At 46.2% G+C, this 16,268-nt stretch overlaps 1 protein-coding gene across 1 annotated transcript in view; it reads left to right on the forward strand.

The window, feature by feature from the left end:
- Positions 1-212: 212 nt before the first annotated feature.
- Positions 213-16,268, forward strand: part of Erich6b (glutamate rich 6B) — a 50,729-nt gene continuing 34,673 nt past the window's right edge. The window contains exon 1 of the mRNA XM_055609866.1: positions 213-279. Within this exon, the coding sequence (XP_055465841.1) occupies positions 213-279 (67 nt within the window). The remainder of the gene's footprint in view (positions 280-16,268) is intronic.

A 16,268-nucleotide genomic window follows, 5' to 3' on the forward strand; every position in this document is an offset into this window, starting at 1 on the left:
TGAATTTTAACACTAACTTTACCTTTGACCTTTCCGATAGTGAAACCAAAAATTATGCAATGTGTATATAACCTTTAGTCATGTTGCCTAAAGACCTGTAGCTTTGAAACAAAAGATGCCTTTTGTCTTTCTTGTGCTAGCCTCCAGAGAATTTAATTACAAACTCAGTAAATATACACTGAGCGCCTACTAAGTCCCAGGCATTATTCTACATGCCGGAATACAAAAGTGCAGACACACAAAAGTCCCTGTCCTTGGACCTCGATTACTGGCTCACCGGTAAGGTGAGCCAGGTACAAATAAAATAGAGACTGTGTCATACAGTGATACATGCTATGAGCTCATAGAGGGGCTGCAGTTTTAAGGTGGCATTTAAGGACACGTGTGAAGAGAAAGAGGGAGGAGTCAAGAGGATATCTTAAGAGTTTTCAGACACAAGCAGATTGGCACATAAGACCAGAGCGGTGCTGGCAGCATAGTTGTCAGTGAAGGACAAGTCAAGAATGGGCCAGAGAGGAAATCAAAGGGGCACACAGGGGACAGACAATAGAAAGAGAAGTGACCTAACTTGGGTACCTGGGAATCCTAGGCCAAATGGAAGCCACGGAACAGGGCTGGGGTTGTGGCGGAGGAACGGGAATAGAGACCTTGAGTTTTCTATTTCCAAGAAGGAGAAGAAGAAAAGCTATGGGAAATATGACCAGACATGTTGCAAAGAACTACTCTCTTTGTTGGCTATAGATGGAGAGAATCAGAAGACCAATTAAGAGCCTTGTGCAATTTCCCAGAGAAACAGAAAGTGGTAAGAAATGGTCAGCTTCTGGATGTGTGTTTGGGTAGAGGAACTGGGAGTTAAAAGCACATTCTTCTGGGAGACGGAAGAGCAAGGTGCATCTAGGTGCTTGATCTGAGCAGTGCAGCAGCTGTTTACCAAATGACAGACACTAGAGGAAGGACAGCTTGGGGAGGGGCCCCCACGGTCTTCCCCCCACACATACACCAGTCCGAGCCACATGGAATGGGATGTTCCTCTTGGACACCCAGGGAGAAAAGCCAAGTCAAGCTGATGGCCGCATAAATGTGAATGACATCTCTGTGGATGCTTATGGCAAACCCCTGAAAACCTTTGTTCCATCACCATTTTCCTATCAGCCCCACAATACAAGCAAAGCATGTAGCCTTTCATGATAGCTGAGCAGAAGCAGCCATGATGGAGCTAGGGAAAAGGCTCAGTTAGGTGGGCTTGGCTACTTCCTAACACCTACATCAGGGAGCCGGTCACCCCAGTCCTGAAGGATTCCATACACTCTGTCCCCCCCAAGCACCTGCAACCATATAATACACATAAAACCATACAAAGACACACATGTACACAGAAATCTAAGAATAATAAGAATAATAATAAAAAAAAAGAGCCGTAGAAACCTCAAATGACAGATGAATCCAAGCCGAATCCCCAGTTGACAAGCTAGTGTTCAGCAATAACTCAGAATCACCCCAGTTAAGACTTGAGCATCAGGGACTTATCTGGGCAGATATCAGTTAATCCTTTCCTCCAGACATTAGTAAGAGTCTGACCATGCCTACCAGTCTAGAGAATACAAGGAATAAACCATTGTCAGAAACATGGCAGAACTATCAAAAGAACATAGCAGCATCAAAAATGGGGAAGTACATTACTCTTCAGCTGTGTGTCCCAGGACTGAAAAAAAATACAACCTTTTGAAATAACTTAAAACCCAGATTTTTTTCTGTCTCACTCAATCTGCATTCCCAACATCCCCTGACACAGGATAGGCACATAGTAGGTGTTTAGAAAAATCTCCGCAGGGCCTGGGGACATGGCTCAGTAGTTAAGAGCACTGTCTGCTCTTCCAGAGGTCCTGAGTTCAGTTCCCCAGCAACCACACGGCAGCTCACAAGCAGCTATGCTGGAATCTGATGCCCTCTTCTGGCATGCAGGTGTACATGCAGATAGAGCACTCATACACAGAAAATGAATAAATCTTTAGAGAGATAGAGAGAAAGAGAATCTCCACAAAGAAATGGCCCCATTTCTGAAAAACAAAACCTATGGGTACCGTTTTGTGGAAGACTTTGCTGTAACAATGTCCCAGATTCCAGACACCAGGTTGACAGGCAGTGAGCCCTCAGAACCCCTCAGATGAGGTAAAGGCACTGCTTGAAGAGACCGACCTGAAAACTTTTCTTGGTGCACACACCAAGCACACTTTTTTCTGTTTGTTCGAAATGGGGGTTACAGGGACCTGTAACCGTTCTCCCGGGCCAGCCCATGCAGCATAACTGACACAGCAGCCCAATAAGTTCTCCACTCTCCTGCCCAGCAAAACCTGCACGAACCTAGCCTTGAATCTTCCCGTGTGCTGCAGAGGCCCTTGAGAGACCACCCCAAGAACTCTTAGTACACAGAGTGAGTCCTCTGCCTCCTGGCTTCATCTCAGATCTCCAAACTGACATCCTGATTTATGTTTTCCTTCTGTCTTCTGCATGTCTTGGTACAAAGGGCCAGAAGGTGGTCACTTGACCACTTTCCATTTGCCAATTCTCATGTGGGTCTGTGTCCCTATTTCTCTCAGCAGAGTCTCCTTTTTCTTGTTCCCACGAATCTGGCCCAGGACACTAAGACACACTAAGAGCCAGGAACACATGATAAGCACACGGTCCTCATGATTCTTTAGCCTCCACAGAAACCTGCAGCTTATACAGCGTGGTAGACTCAGAAAAGAAAGAAGAATTGCGATTACAAAGTTAGGTGAGAACATGATGGCCTTCTTAGAGGGAGGAAGCCACTGCAAATTATCACACTTCAAACATAACCAGCTCTTCCTTCTTACGAAACTTCTGTGCAAACCAGAAATAAATCCCCCCCCCAACACACACATACACATGCACGCACGCACGCACGCACACAAATAGACCTCCTTGCTCATCCCAGCTCACCCTACAAGGGTAGCCAGTCCATTCACAGAGTCACAACATGAATTTCGCCAGGGTCCCCTGTCCCCTGACTCCAGATCAGTCCCATGCTTGTGTTCCCTTGCGGCAACTCTGTCCCAGGAACAGCACTCAGAGGGGCAGAGGTGACATCTGGGTGCTAAGAGATATTGAGATACAGATCCCGGGGAACCACCTCCTTCCAGCCAGGATGCCCTGGGAGGCACTCCTACTACCTTTTCACCTTAGCAGCCAGACTACCCTGTCCCTTCCCTCCCCCTCCTTTGGCTGGGAATGAGAAGCTGGAGGTCCGAGTTGTAGAATGCCTGAAACAACAGAGAAGAGATGCGTGTTCCGTCCCCGTGGTAACAGAGAGAAGCCTGAACTCAGAGACTGGAAGGGCGCAGCTGACTTGCGGTCAGGATCCAGTCTTGGGTAAGCCTGCCTGAAAGCCCTAGAGCGCCGGAAGTAAGGGGGAGGAGAGTCTGGGGTGACTGACAGTCCAAAGTCGGAACAAAGATACATCAAGTGCCCCCGCCCAACCCCTTTGTTGCTCTTTTTCTTCCTGGACCTGCTCTGCCTTGACCTTTCAGTTCCCTGCCTTGACCCCACCCTCCCCTTGTGAAGGGCGATATTTACTAGTGTCATAGGAATAACGGAGGAGTGAGTCTGTCCCCTCCAGAAAACCCAGGCCCTGAAAAGAAAAAAAAAAGCCTCAGTCTGAAACTTGTCTTGCCCAGGCCTAGCCCTGCGACCCAAGGCAGGTCACTCAGTTTTCTTCAACCCAACTCCAGCCCCGCCTCTCACCTCTGTCAGGTGGGAGGGAAACCTAGCCTGGGGGAGAGGGGAGAGGGAGCGCCCAAACTTTGGCTTTTAACAAGTGTTCTGTGCCAATTGGAGTCTCAAAGTCACCCTCCTTGAAAGACGAAATTTCAATACATTTGAAATCCTACTTTAAAAAAAAAAAAAAAAAAAAAAAAAAGCTGTAGAAAATATACTTTTAACAGGTTAACGGAGCACCGAGCTGTCTCTTCTAAACACTGCAGTGATTTGGTGCACAAGGGTTCAGCGGAACTTTGGGAATCTAGGGTTTGCCCCAGGAGGGTCTGACTGTGGACCCAGATCAGCTCCAGGCAGAGATCACAAAACAAAACCTGCCAGAGAGCTAAATAACAGGACTTACAAGCCAGCAGTAGGACTTCCTGGCTTTCTCAGAGAACGCTGTAGGACTCCCCAGTCCATTACAGAAGTGAGATTTCCTCCCATGCTCTAAACACCTGCTGCCAGAAGCCCAGTGATCCCCAAGGACCCCGTGGTCCCTTCATCTTGTCCTCCTCCTTTTGTCAGTGGTCTGAGTCCATCGCTTAGCTTTTTAGCTTTTCCCCACTGAGGAGGTTAAGTTGGATGAAACATCCGAACCGTTTGCAGTAGGCCCCCTGCACGCCTCTCTTCTGCAGCTCATCAGTTCAGTGCACAGACTTCTGTTGAGACCCTACAGTGAGCCAGGCTCTGTGGTGGAATAGCGTCCTGTGAGCGTCCTGTGTGCCAACAGACACGAGCCTTGCGGAAGGACAGTGAGGGAGCTGGGGAGTAGAGACACGCTTGCTCCTCGGGAACCTGGAAGCAAGAGGAGCCTGGGAGAGCAGTCCCTGATCAGGCAACCAAGCTCTTGCTCTCTTTCTAGAGTGGCAGGGTCATGTGATCCATGACCTGTCCGAATGTCTGGCCTCTTACTACTAAATAGTGGCCAGGCTGACTCTTAGTTGAATGGCATAGCACTAATAACAGAGCCTGTGTTGTGGTTTCAATGATAAATGTCCCCGACAAGCTCATGTGTTTTGAACACTTGGCTTTCAGCTGGTAGCGCTGTTTTGGGAGCTTGGGGAACCTGTGGGACATAGAGTTACTAGAGGTTTTAGTTGCCTCTGGTCCCAGACTGTGTTCTCTGTTTCCTGCTCCAGGCTCTGTGTGAAAGAGCCTGCCAAGCACTCCTAGTCCAGGGAGACTTTCTGTCATGCCTTCCTCATCATGATGGACTGATCCCTCTGAAACCAGGAGCCCAAACAAACCTTCCCTTAAGACATTCCTCTCAAGTATCTTGTCACATCAATGAGAAAAGTGACTAAGTCATCGCCTTCTGGGCACATCAAGTCTGACAGGAAGGATACAGGGAGAGTTTTTAATTAACTGGCTTGTTTGGTGTCCCCAGCTCGGTTGAAAGTGATCCCACAATTACCTACCCAAACCAGAGCTGGGGCTGGCTGTCCACTGTCCCCCAGTGTCTTTTGTGGCAAATATATTACAGCTTCAATTTGTGGTAGAATTATTTTGTTCACTTGTTTTATAATTGCACTATGCTGTTTTAATTTATTATTATTATTTTATTAATAAACACAATAAGCCTCATAAGCACGAGGCTTTCTTGGTATTCCCCCACAAATGTGCCTGTGGTAATTATAGAGCCCCGGTACCCAACACTATGTCCAGCAGGTGAAACACCTACAAGAGAGCAGTGTTTGTAGTAAGAATGAGGAACATGAAGGGGAAAGGGATGGGACAAAACCTGGCAGCTTAGCGTTTTCAGGAACACATTGTGTAAGGTCTGATTAACGTACTGTGCAAAACACTCCCAACTCACAAGTGTTTGAGTTGCTCAGGGCAGAGGAGACAAACCCAGCAGGCTGCAGTGTGAGACCAGTTTCTGTAAATTACCTGTGTTACAGATCAGAAGGCAAGCGTGAACGTAGGCCAGGAAAACCAAGAGAGCAGAAGAAAATAAGCGCTGCTCCAAGTATCTGCGGCACAGTGCAGAGCTCGCGTGCTGTGTGTGGCTGTGGATCGGACCCAGGGTGGCTGACTGCAAGCCCAAGGGGACAGTTAGTGGTAGAAGGCTGTGCTGTTTGTTATTCGCTAAGTGCAGTGTCCGACACATAGATGGAGGCTGTGATCTTTTGCTGCCACTGTTATTTCCAGCATCGGGGTCATTATTTATTGTCTCCTAGAACTACCCTATGAGGTACTGAACCTCCGGTCTCTGGAAAATGCAATGTTATCACCAGGGAGCCACCCTTCTGGGGTGTTGGTGAACTTGATTCTTGACCCCTGGCTTCTCTTCTTCTGGAACCCTGTGATCCTAGGAACAATGGCCCCGTATGTCCCTGTTAGTGAAAGGCGCTTACACAGTTGCTGGCTGAGCAAGACGCCTCTCCGCAGAGCAGCTTGCACCACAGTGCAGGTTGCTGCGGGCCTCCTTCAAGCAGCCCCTTCCAAGCAGCTCTTTGATGTTGAAAAAGAAAATCGCTTTGTGTGAAAGCTCCTTTAATCTCATATAGATACAGACGCCTTGTATCTTTGGGGGTATGCCAAACCGTGCTTCATATTTCGGAATTAATCTTATTAAAGTAGGCTCTGTTTAATCCCCCACTGCTGTTTCCCAGAGATGCTGAATAATTCCGCACCTGTTCCTATCGCAGCTCCGCCGTGCGTCCTGCCCGGATTTGCTATTGAAAGGCGCATCAGCTAGCTGAATCTGGACAGCTGCAGTCTTGTTTTTGGTTTAATGCCATAGGTACAAAAGGTTCCATTTTAAGTCTTAGTCTCGGTTTCTTTAAAATAAATAAGTAAAGAGATGGGGGGGTGGAGAAAGGGCAAGAAGAGCTTGCCTGGTACAAAGACTAATAAGTAATAGAGTAAAGCTGTCTCAATAGCAAGGCGATTTAATATAATTGCTTACGACGGAACCTCAACATCACTTAGGAACATGGGGTTCAAAATGATAACTAGTTGCTGTGGCTTGATAATATATATATATATATATATATATATATATATATATATATATATATATATTTATATCAAGAGAGAGAGACCTTGTCCTTGACTAAATAACCTCCTATGTGTATAAGTGTGTGTGTCTACACATGTGTGTGTGTGTGTGTGTGTATTGCCGAGTTGAAATCACTGGCTCTGTCCCTCCAGATACACCCTGGGATCCCCTCCCAGAGGAGCCTGGTGAGTGAGCACATTCCTACTGTGCTCCAGGCCCTGCCTGGTGGCTAATAACAATGCCAAGCGAGAAAGCAAGGTTCTATCACTGACCACACAGGCCCCATACGCATAACACTGCCAAGGGTGACATATGTCTCAAGGAAAATGAAACAGGATGAGATGCACAGGGACAAGGAGACGACACGGTTTCCGATCACCTGCCGACGGCAGGCCTCCTGGGAAAATGCATCTGGGCTGAAGCTTGAGGGAGAACCAAGCCTGTGTAGCTAAGCTCAGCGGCTTTTCTAGACAGTGGAGGAAGGACAGAGACCTGAGGTGGAGACAGATTGCAGCGGGGGAGAAAGGGCTCTCAGGAGGGCAGGTTCTAAGGAGCACGGTAGACCCTGGCCAGCCTTGGAAGCGGAAGACACTGGAGAGATGTGAAGCAAGGGAATAATTTGACCTAACTTCTGCTTGTAAAGTCCACTTGTGATTTGTGGAGTACAGGAGCCGAAGCAGACACGGGTGTAGAAAAGTGTATTGGGATGTATGGGTGATCATGTACTGGTGGTGAAGATGAAGGTGGTGGTGGTCCTAAGAGTGGACCCTGGGTATTTTAGAGGAGGTAGGATAAGGAGGGCATATGAGTGGTTTGGAAGAATGAAAGAGAATAATGCAAGGATTATTCGTTTTCCCGTCTGAGTCCAGGTGAATTGTAACAAAGATTCCATCTCAGTAAAATTTCCCACAGCTGCCTGTCAGCAGAGGAAAGCTCTACAAGTCCTGTGTCTTAAGTAGTTATATCCAGTAGGCCGGCTCAGTTAGTGACATGCTCGCAAGGCAAGTCCTAAGGCTTGAGTTCGACCCTCAGATCCACATTGAAAAACAATAACAAAATACGTTCGAGATGGCATGTGCTTATAATCCCAGGGCTGGGAGAAGCAGACACGGGCAAGTTCATGGGGTTCAATGAACTCGGTAAGTTCCAGGCCAGTGAGAGACTCCAACTCAAAAACAAGGTGGACATACAGCACCTGCATAATAGCACCTAAGATTATCCTCTGGTATTCACATGCCTGTCACATATGTGCACAAGCACCTACATTTGCACACACACACACACACACACACACACGAATATTCATAAACACACAAGCATTTACACCCAAAGAATCTCCTTTTGTGAGATCAGGCAGGGATCAAGCTCATAGAGACCCAGCTGTCCCTGTCTTCCAAGTAATAGTATTAAAGTCTATAAAGTCATTCACCACTCTGGTCAGCCTAGAATTTTTAAGCTTTATTTTTATTTCTATTCATGTGTGGTTGTTGAGGGGTGCTTTCTGAGCATGTGCCCAAGAAGGCCAGAAAAAGGCACCAGATCCCCTGGAGCCAGAGTGGCAGATAGCTCTGAGACACCAAATGTGGTACTGGAAACCAAACTTTTGTCCTCTGAAAGAGCAGTAAGGGTTCTCATCCACTGAGCTGTCCTTCCGGGCTTCCAGACTGATTTTTGCATGATACTTTTTTTTTTTTAATCTCAGCAACTGCCAAAACCCATTTTTGCAAAATATGTCATCACTGAAAAGAATGGCATTTATCTAACACCGCTAGTTTCCAAGATCTGACTTGGCAAATGTTGAATATTCCGATTCTCTAAAACCTTAAATTATGCGGTGGCATTCTCATGAATTCTCTGTAGTGTCTGGGCATTGATTCTACCACTTGGAGCAAGAAATATTGACAACTGACGGGGATGGCTGTAAGAGCGAAATGCCTGAGTTTGCCTTGTTGGACATGCAAAGACAGCTGCTGACCAAGGGAATTGCCTTCATTACTTTTCTATTGATAAGACCCCATGGCCAAGGCGACTTACGAAAGAAAGTATCTGATTGGATTAGGGTCTCAGAGGGTTAGAGCCCATGATGGCAGAGTGAAGGCACTGTAGTAGGAACAGCTGAGAGCTCATATCTCTAACAGCAAACAGGAGGCAGAGAGAGCACGCTAGGTACGGCACAGTCTTTTAAAATCTCTAGGCCACCTCCAGCGACAAACTTTCTCCAGCAAGGTCAGGCCTCCTCATCCAACCTAAACAGTTCCACCAACTGGAGACCAAGTATTAGAACACTTGAACCTATGCGGCTCTTCTCATTCAGACCACCATGGAAATTTAGAGAAGTGATACGTACCATTAAAACGAACCCTATCCAATAGCAGTACGCAAAAAAAACACCTACTGTCCAGTATTGCTAATGAGTACAGTGCTCTCTGCCCAGTTTCCTGGATAAGTAACCAGAAGGCTTGTTTTCTTTCAGCTGCCATTGCTACGACGTCTCCTGGCTCGGATCCAGCGGTCCCTCCAGCATTGTAAGTACTGAGTGATCCTAAATGCCTCGACTGTCCCAGTGACCACAGACTGTACAGCGACAGTCCTGAATGATTCTCCCTGCCCTCTGTGTTAGCCACACTCCATCCCAGAAACCGCAGTGTCCAAATGGTTCTCCCTGAAGTGGATTTTATTTCCCTACCGAGAAAGCATTTAAAGGCATTCCCCATCAAGAACTTGGTGTCAGATACACCGTGGATGTTGCCACCCGCGAAGCAGCCGGAGAAATTTCCTATGGAATTAAAATCCTTCATCTACAAATTCTGACACCCACAAGGTTCTGAAAACTGGATCTTTTGGTGAACTGGCAGCAATTTGGCTTTGACCCACCGCAGTTCACCAACCTGAACCTACATGAGACCATGTAAAGTTCCTTTTTAAATCTTACCACTGTCTAAAAGGGAGATGTTTGGAACTGACTGGGCCACCTGTTGCAGCATAGCTAATAACCCGCTTTGTTGCTGATGCCATGGAATGTTAGAAAAGGTTAATTAGAAGGCTCCCTAGCGAACTTTTGAAAACTAGTCTAGTAAACTAAAGACGTGTTTTCATGTAAATGAGTCTCCTTTTCGCAAGTAGGAACTCTGTGTGCATTATTTGTCTGTTCTTTTAAATAATTGCCATGAAAGCCTCTAGATATTTGAAGGAATGCCTGTTGTGTGACTTGCTGTAGTAATTTTTTAAAAGGTGTTGGGCAATGTATTATTTATTATTATTATTAGCCCAAAGATTATCGTGGTGGTATTATTTAACCCACTATCACAAATAATAAGACACAGACACCTGTTAGATTTACAATTGCTTTCTCCACCTTGGGCTGAACAGACATCTGGTCATTCCGGATAGGGCATTGAGATCAGGTCACAAAGACTACTCCACCCGAGTCTAGCTTAGTGAACCAATGAATTTATTGGGATTACTCACAGAAGCCTGGATGAGGACTTATTGGCAGAAGCATGACTCATGAAAGCTTCATCCCACATTGTAGGTAGCCACTCCGAAGAGCCTTCTTCAGAGATTGTTCACTGCTTATATAGCCTTAGAGAGGATCTTCCCGAGTCCTGTAACTTTCTGAGCATCCTGAGACTTGTACGTTTAGTGAACTTTCTGAGTCTTAAAAGCTTCCCTCCTCCCTAATCTTCAGTTCAGAAAACATAGCAACGCTACTGTCCCTAAGAGCTTGAGCTGTTAGGTCTTACTCATCTACTCCTAAACTGAGTGCTTTATCTATGATTAGACACAGCTAGAACAAAATCCCAAATGTGGTCGTTAGCACCTGTGACCTACTTGAGTCAAGCCAACTTCTGAAAGCCCTAGATGTTTTCTTCCTCTTTATCAGATGGATGTAAATTTTTAAAAGGAAAACAACAAAGCAAATACTTTGTTCTGTTACAGGTACATAGTTTGTGTTCAATAAAAAACAGACAGTCCCCACCTTCTCTGTTTTCACGCTCTTGCTCCGTTTTATCAAGGTGGGTGGTTCACCTTCTTGGACAGAAAACAGACAATCATAACTGAGTGAAGTCCTTAGTGAGTTATAAGATAAGATGTGCTGGGGAGGGGCGGGGGCCACAGGGACCAGAACTGTGCAGCAGGGCAGATAACAGTTGATAAGGAAGCTTCGATAAAAAGGTGCTGTGAGGAGGTGAAAGCGCACCATGTAGGTAGATATCAAGGGTACCTGCCCAGAGGACAGCAAGACTCCAGCCACAGTATTATGGTAACAAGGAACTGCCTCTTGGTGCCAAGACATTGGGGCCAAGGACCAAAAGAAATCCTCACACTGCTTCCCCAGAATACTCAGATCTGATGACCGGGAAGGCAGACCAGAGGAGGTGTAGGAGTGGGACAGCGGCCAGGCCAGCATACCATGTCCTTGTCTACCTCACTGTCCCTTTCAGCCCACAGCCATGTGAGTTGTGCAAAAAAATCTGTTCACCCTGCTTTCTTACCCCTCTCCCACAGGGCTTTGTTGCCACACAACTTCAAATAATTTTTGCCTTCATTTGGTTTCCAAAGCATAACGCATTTCAGTAAATAGCTTGAGCTGTGGCCCCAGTAAAAGATACAAAGGATAGCTCAGGGCCTGTGCGTCCCTCTGTTCATGAAGAGACCACTAAGGGCCTTTAACCCACAAAAAAATAGAGCTCGAAGGCCTCTTAGATCGTTCCACTGTGAAACAGGTTATCCTCCTTCTCAGCTCAGTATTGAACCAGTCATCTGTGGAGGGAATATTCAGTTCTGTTTGTTTGCTTGTCTTAGCTACTTGGGTCTTCTTAATTTATTCCAACTAAGAATGTTCACTTTAGGATAAAAAACGAGATCTAAAAATAAACCTTCCTGAGGAGAAATCCATCATCCTCTTGTTTACCACGCAATGTGGAAGTTCTTGTGCCAGAGCAGTGACCTTGACAAAGCATCACAGAGTATATGCACACAACCAGGAAGTTGTGTGCACATAGTACCTGACTAATATGCTCTGTTCTCATCCATTCATTCATTCAACAGATTCTGCTGAGTTCCTCTTACATATACAAAGTTGAGCTGTCACAAGTATATGTGAAGGTTTTGCACAGCAACATCCCCTAAGACAAGACATTCCATCTTAGATAAGGAAGCTCTTTACAGGATGTTCTAAGAGAAGGTGAACATTCCACCCTGCGGGGAAGCTTCTTAAACTTCAGGACGTAAACAACTCAATAGCTTCAGGAAGTCTCCGAAACTGATCAGATTCACTAGGCCACTTCCCACCAAACATGTATTAGCAATAAGGACCACAGCTGAGAGACATACTCAGGGCAGCCCAAACTTCCTGGAAGAGGCAGAGAGTGTCTGAGCTGCCTAGAGAGGTGGGTTCCGTCCTGTGGAGCTGCCTAGAAAGCAAACACTGAGCCCCAGCTTTTGGTGCACTTCGGTGCTGCCGCTGTCACTGAGGCATTTTTGCTCCTTTAAGTAACCTCTCATCCGCAGTCCTGTAAGTAACCTCAATGAAACTCATTGGTTCGCCAAGCTGGATTGTGGTGGTATCCATTCTTTGATCTGTCATTGATTCACTCTGTGGGGTGAGCAGATGTTTGTTTTCATTTCTCCAGGGAGAGTGTCACACAGCCTGGGGTATATGTTTATATGCACACATGCAGAGGCCGGACTAGGGTGTTCAGTGTGTAAGGCCCACTTCTCTACAGGGGCCAGAACCCTAAAGCCAGTATGTGAGCAGTCGGGACTCAGACCTCCTCGTAAATCTTTTTTTTTTTTCTTAGTGTGCAGAAATGTGAGAACAGGGGGCTGTTGCCTGTTGCCGGGCACATGGCAGGACTCGAGAGATGTTCAGCCTTCCTGCTTACTGAATAAATGCAAGTAGCAGTAAGGACAGCGGGGTCCTATGTCCAAGAGAAACCAAAACTCTCACCTTCTTGTCAGCTCTGAAACTGCAAATATTTGGTCCAACTTTCAGGAAACCACTATTTCTGCTAGCTGGATTGGATGGAAGTTGGAATCTTGGGAAAGTTGGTCTAGCAATCAGTAAGCTACAAACCACCCATTATAAAACTGCTGGTCCTGTTGTAGCCACGGAAATCAACCTGCAGTCTGTCCGGCAAGCCAGAGTCACAAGTTGTCTCATAGAGCAAGCATCAGGCATCCGTTGTGATTAAGTTCTGCTGTGGGGTTTTATTGCACATTTCTAAGATAATTAAAGTGAGGTGTTGAGAATGATTGCCTTCCTGGTCTTTGAAATGAGAATGCAGATGGCTGGACCCCTTTTCCCTTTTTTCTTTCTTTCTTTCTTTCTTTCTTTCTTTCTTTCTTTCTTTCTTTCTTTCTTCCAAGGGTTAGGCGCGTTGGGGAGTGGAAAGAAAAGGCTTGTAACCCTGAGTGACAGCATGCTGTTGATAAACGTAATCTGGTCTGTCCAGGAGCCCAGCTGATTTTGATTTCTTAAGCAGCTAAGAAGAAATCTGAAAGATGAGCATTTGATGAGCCTAAATCCACGTGTTCTTAACCCATCAGGCTGGACAGCCCCGCTGTCAAAAAACAAACCCACAACCTAGCAGGCACTGAAGCAGTAAAAACAGATTTTATGTAGAAAATTTGCAGTAAGAGTAAGGGACCTCCGTGTAGACCTGGGCTCAATTCCAAATACAACAAAGGATGGTGGAAACACACTGTCGTGGACCAGGGTAGGACAGTGTGTAGAACATCAGGGTGGCATAAGGATGGATGGAAAATCAAATATCAGGTGTGAGGGAGATTGTAGTGAAACTGATGTGACAGGTTTCTTGATGAAGATCAGATACAGCCCGGGGAATGATGGAGGATGAGGACCCCAGTCTGATATTAGTGGTGATTTCTCCAGAATGGAGACGCTTGCAGAGTTCTTGCTACAGTTAAATTTTACAAGAGCCTGAGCATGCATGGATGAACTTAAAAGACGGTCAAGGAGCCAACTAAAGTTTGGCCAAATAAGAATTATTTTATTTCTACTTGTTCTCAAAATCCACAGCTCTGGCTGGAGGTTTGAGGAGCAAGTGAGTGGAACCTTCCCTTTCCTCCCTCCAAACTCTCCCAAAGAGCTGCCTTTGTTCTCTTCCAAACTCACAGCATCCTTTTTTTCACTAATTGTTATTACATAAATATGTGTGTGTAAATGTTCTTAGTTGTCAGGCCTCTCATGTTGAGCATGTGCTCAAAGTGATTCTGGTAAACGCCCCTAAATGGGTCCCTGAAACAGACTTTCAGAGTCACGAGACCAGGAGAAGTGGGCTAAGGGGTTCGTCTCTCCTGAGCCAGAACACATAAAGGTTTCCCTGGGCTGGCTGTGCTCCCCCAGCCCCTCCTGCCACCCAGTGAGCACCCTCTTCAGCGTACCCCACTACTTAAACGGAAGGTATTTTTAAAAAAAACTTTGGGATGTGCTCCTTCTTAGCTGTCTCTTTATGGCCCTCCCTTCTGTCACTGTCCATAGAGTTACTGGGTATCTGTTACAGGCCAGGCTCCAGGCTTTTACTGCAAATAGGGTGGGAACACGCCATGGGAGCTCACCATCACTGAGACACTGACTCCTCATCCAAGAGAATGACTGCACAAGCAAACTCAGAAGCAGACACATAATTAGACAAAGTGGTTAAGTGCTAGGCTACTGGAGGGGAGGAGGAGTAAGCAGGAATTACAGCCAGAGAACCAGAACCTAGAGGACCTGGAATACATGAGACTCACAATGTGCTCTAAATGCAAGGAGCCACTTTCGGTGGGGCAGCTCAGCTATGGGGGTCCTGATCTGACTTGTTTAACATGACAAGGGCATGGTAGAGCTCCTGGGGAGAGCAGCAGCCCATACTGAAGGAGGTCATGTCCACTGTGGAGAGTCACTGTGGAGAATGGGAGGCAGCAAGAAATCTGAAATACACTCTATAAAAAGAATCACCTCTAGAGAGGTGGCTCAGAGGTTAAGAGTACTGGCTGTTCTTCCAAAAGTCCTGAGTTCAATTCCTAGCAACCATATTGGTGGCTCACAACCATCTGTAATGAGATCTGGTGCTGGCAGAGTATGTATAAAAAATAAATCTTTTTTGTTTTTTAAAGAATCAACTCCATCTAGCTTTAAAGAGGTTCACAATGTTGGAAGGTCAGACATGAAAGCTAACTAATAGAGCAAATGGTCAGCAGAATACAAGCTAGATCTTTTTTTTTAATTTATTATTTATATAGTATTCTGCCCACATGTGTGCCTGCATACCAGAAGAGGGGTATGCCAGATCTCATTATAGACCATTGTGAGCCATCATGTGGTTGCTGAGAATTGAACTCAGGACCTTTGGAAGAACATCCAGTGCTCTTAACCTCTGAGCCATCACTCCAGCCCCATGCTAGATATTACAAGGCTTCCTGAGGAAGTCAAGATGCTCAGGATGCCAGGCCAGTTGGGACTGAAGCATAAGGAGCTGCCTCACAAACTAGCAGGAGGTGGTGGTTTGTACGGCTGTCATTCATGAGAATGTGCCTCAGGACCTCAACCACAGGGGCCCTAACTTACCAGAGATGCCAATCTTTGCATCTGTTCCTCCTGTGTAGACCTCATGTATCATGCATGTCACTGTGTAGACATCAGTTTTCCCAGTTCTTTTTCCTCTCCAGATTTCAAGATCCTAAAACAAACAAACAAACAAACAAACAAGCCCTCTCTTGTTTAATGTGGCAGTAAGTATTTCTCAACAAATAAATACAAGGGTTCTCCAGTTACATCACTGATCCCTGGTCATGCCTTCACTATCCAGCCTGTTTATTTCCTGTTGTTCTGTGTGTATTCTCCACCAGCTTCTGAGTGTGAAGCCTCTGGTCCTTCTATTTGGGGCAGAGGTGGGCCTTCATACTACCATGTACTGATCTGTACTTGCAAAGGGCCTCCCGAGGCTATTAAAGGAAATGAGTGGACAAGATCAGTGTCCATCATATTTGTGGGCTTGTAGTTACTAATGGTGTTTTATTCCTTTCTTGACTACCAGGATGGTAAAGTAACATCACGTGCTACTGAAAGGACCCATCTGTCCAGGCTTCTCCATCATGTCTGAAAAGAAGTTATCATTAGGACCCTCACATCCTGGCCCTCCCAGGGCTTCCAAACACTCCACACGGATAACTTTCTTGGAGGAGAAGAAGGAAGAGAAGGAGGAAGAGATGGAGGAGGAAGAGATGGAGGAAGAAGAGATGAAGGAGGAGAAAGAGGAGGAGGAAGAAGAGGAAGAGGAGGAAGAGGAGGAAGAAGAGGAGGAGGAGGAAGAAGAGGAGAAGGTGGAAGAAGAAGAGAATGAGGAGGAGAACGAGGAGGAGAAAGAGGAGGAGAAAGAGGAGGAGAAGCCTGAGGAGAAGGAGGAGGAAAAGGAGGAGAAGGAGGAGGAAATGGAGGAGAAGGAGGAGGAAAAGGAGGAGAAGGAGGAGGAAAAGGAGG

The sequence above is a fragment of the Psammomys obesus genome, unplaced genomic scaffold (assembly GCF_907164565.1).
Source record: "Psammomys obesus unplaced genomic scaffold, mPsaObe1.curated_primary_1811, whole genome shotgun sequence".
NCBI classification, from domain to species: Eukaryota; Metazoa; Chordata; class Mammalia; order Rodentia; family Muridae; genus Psammomys; species Psammomys obesus.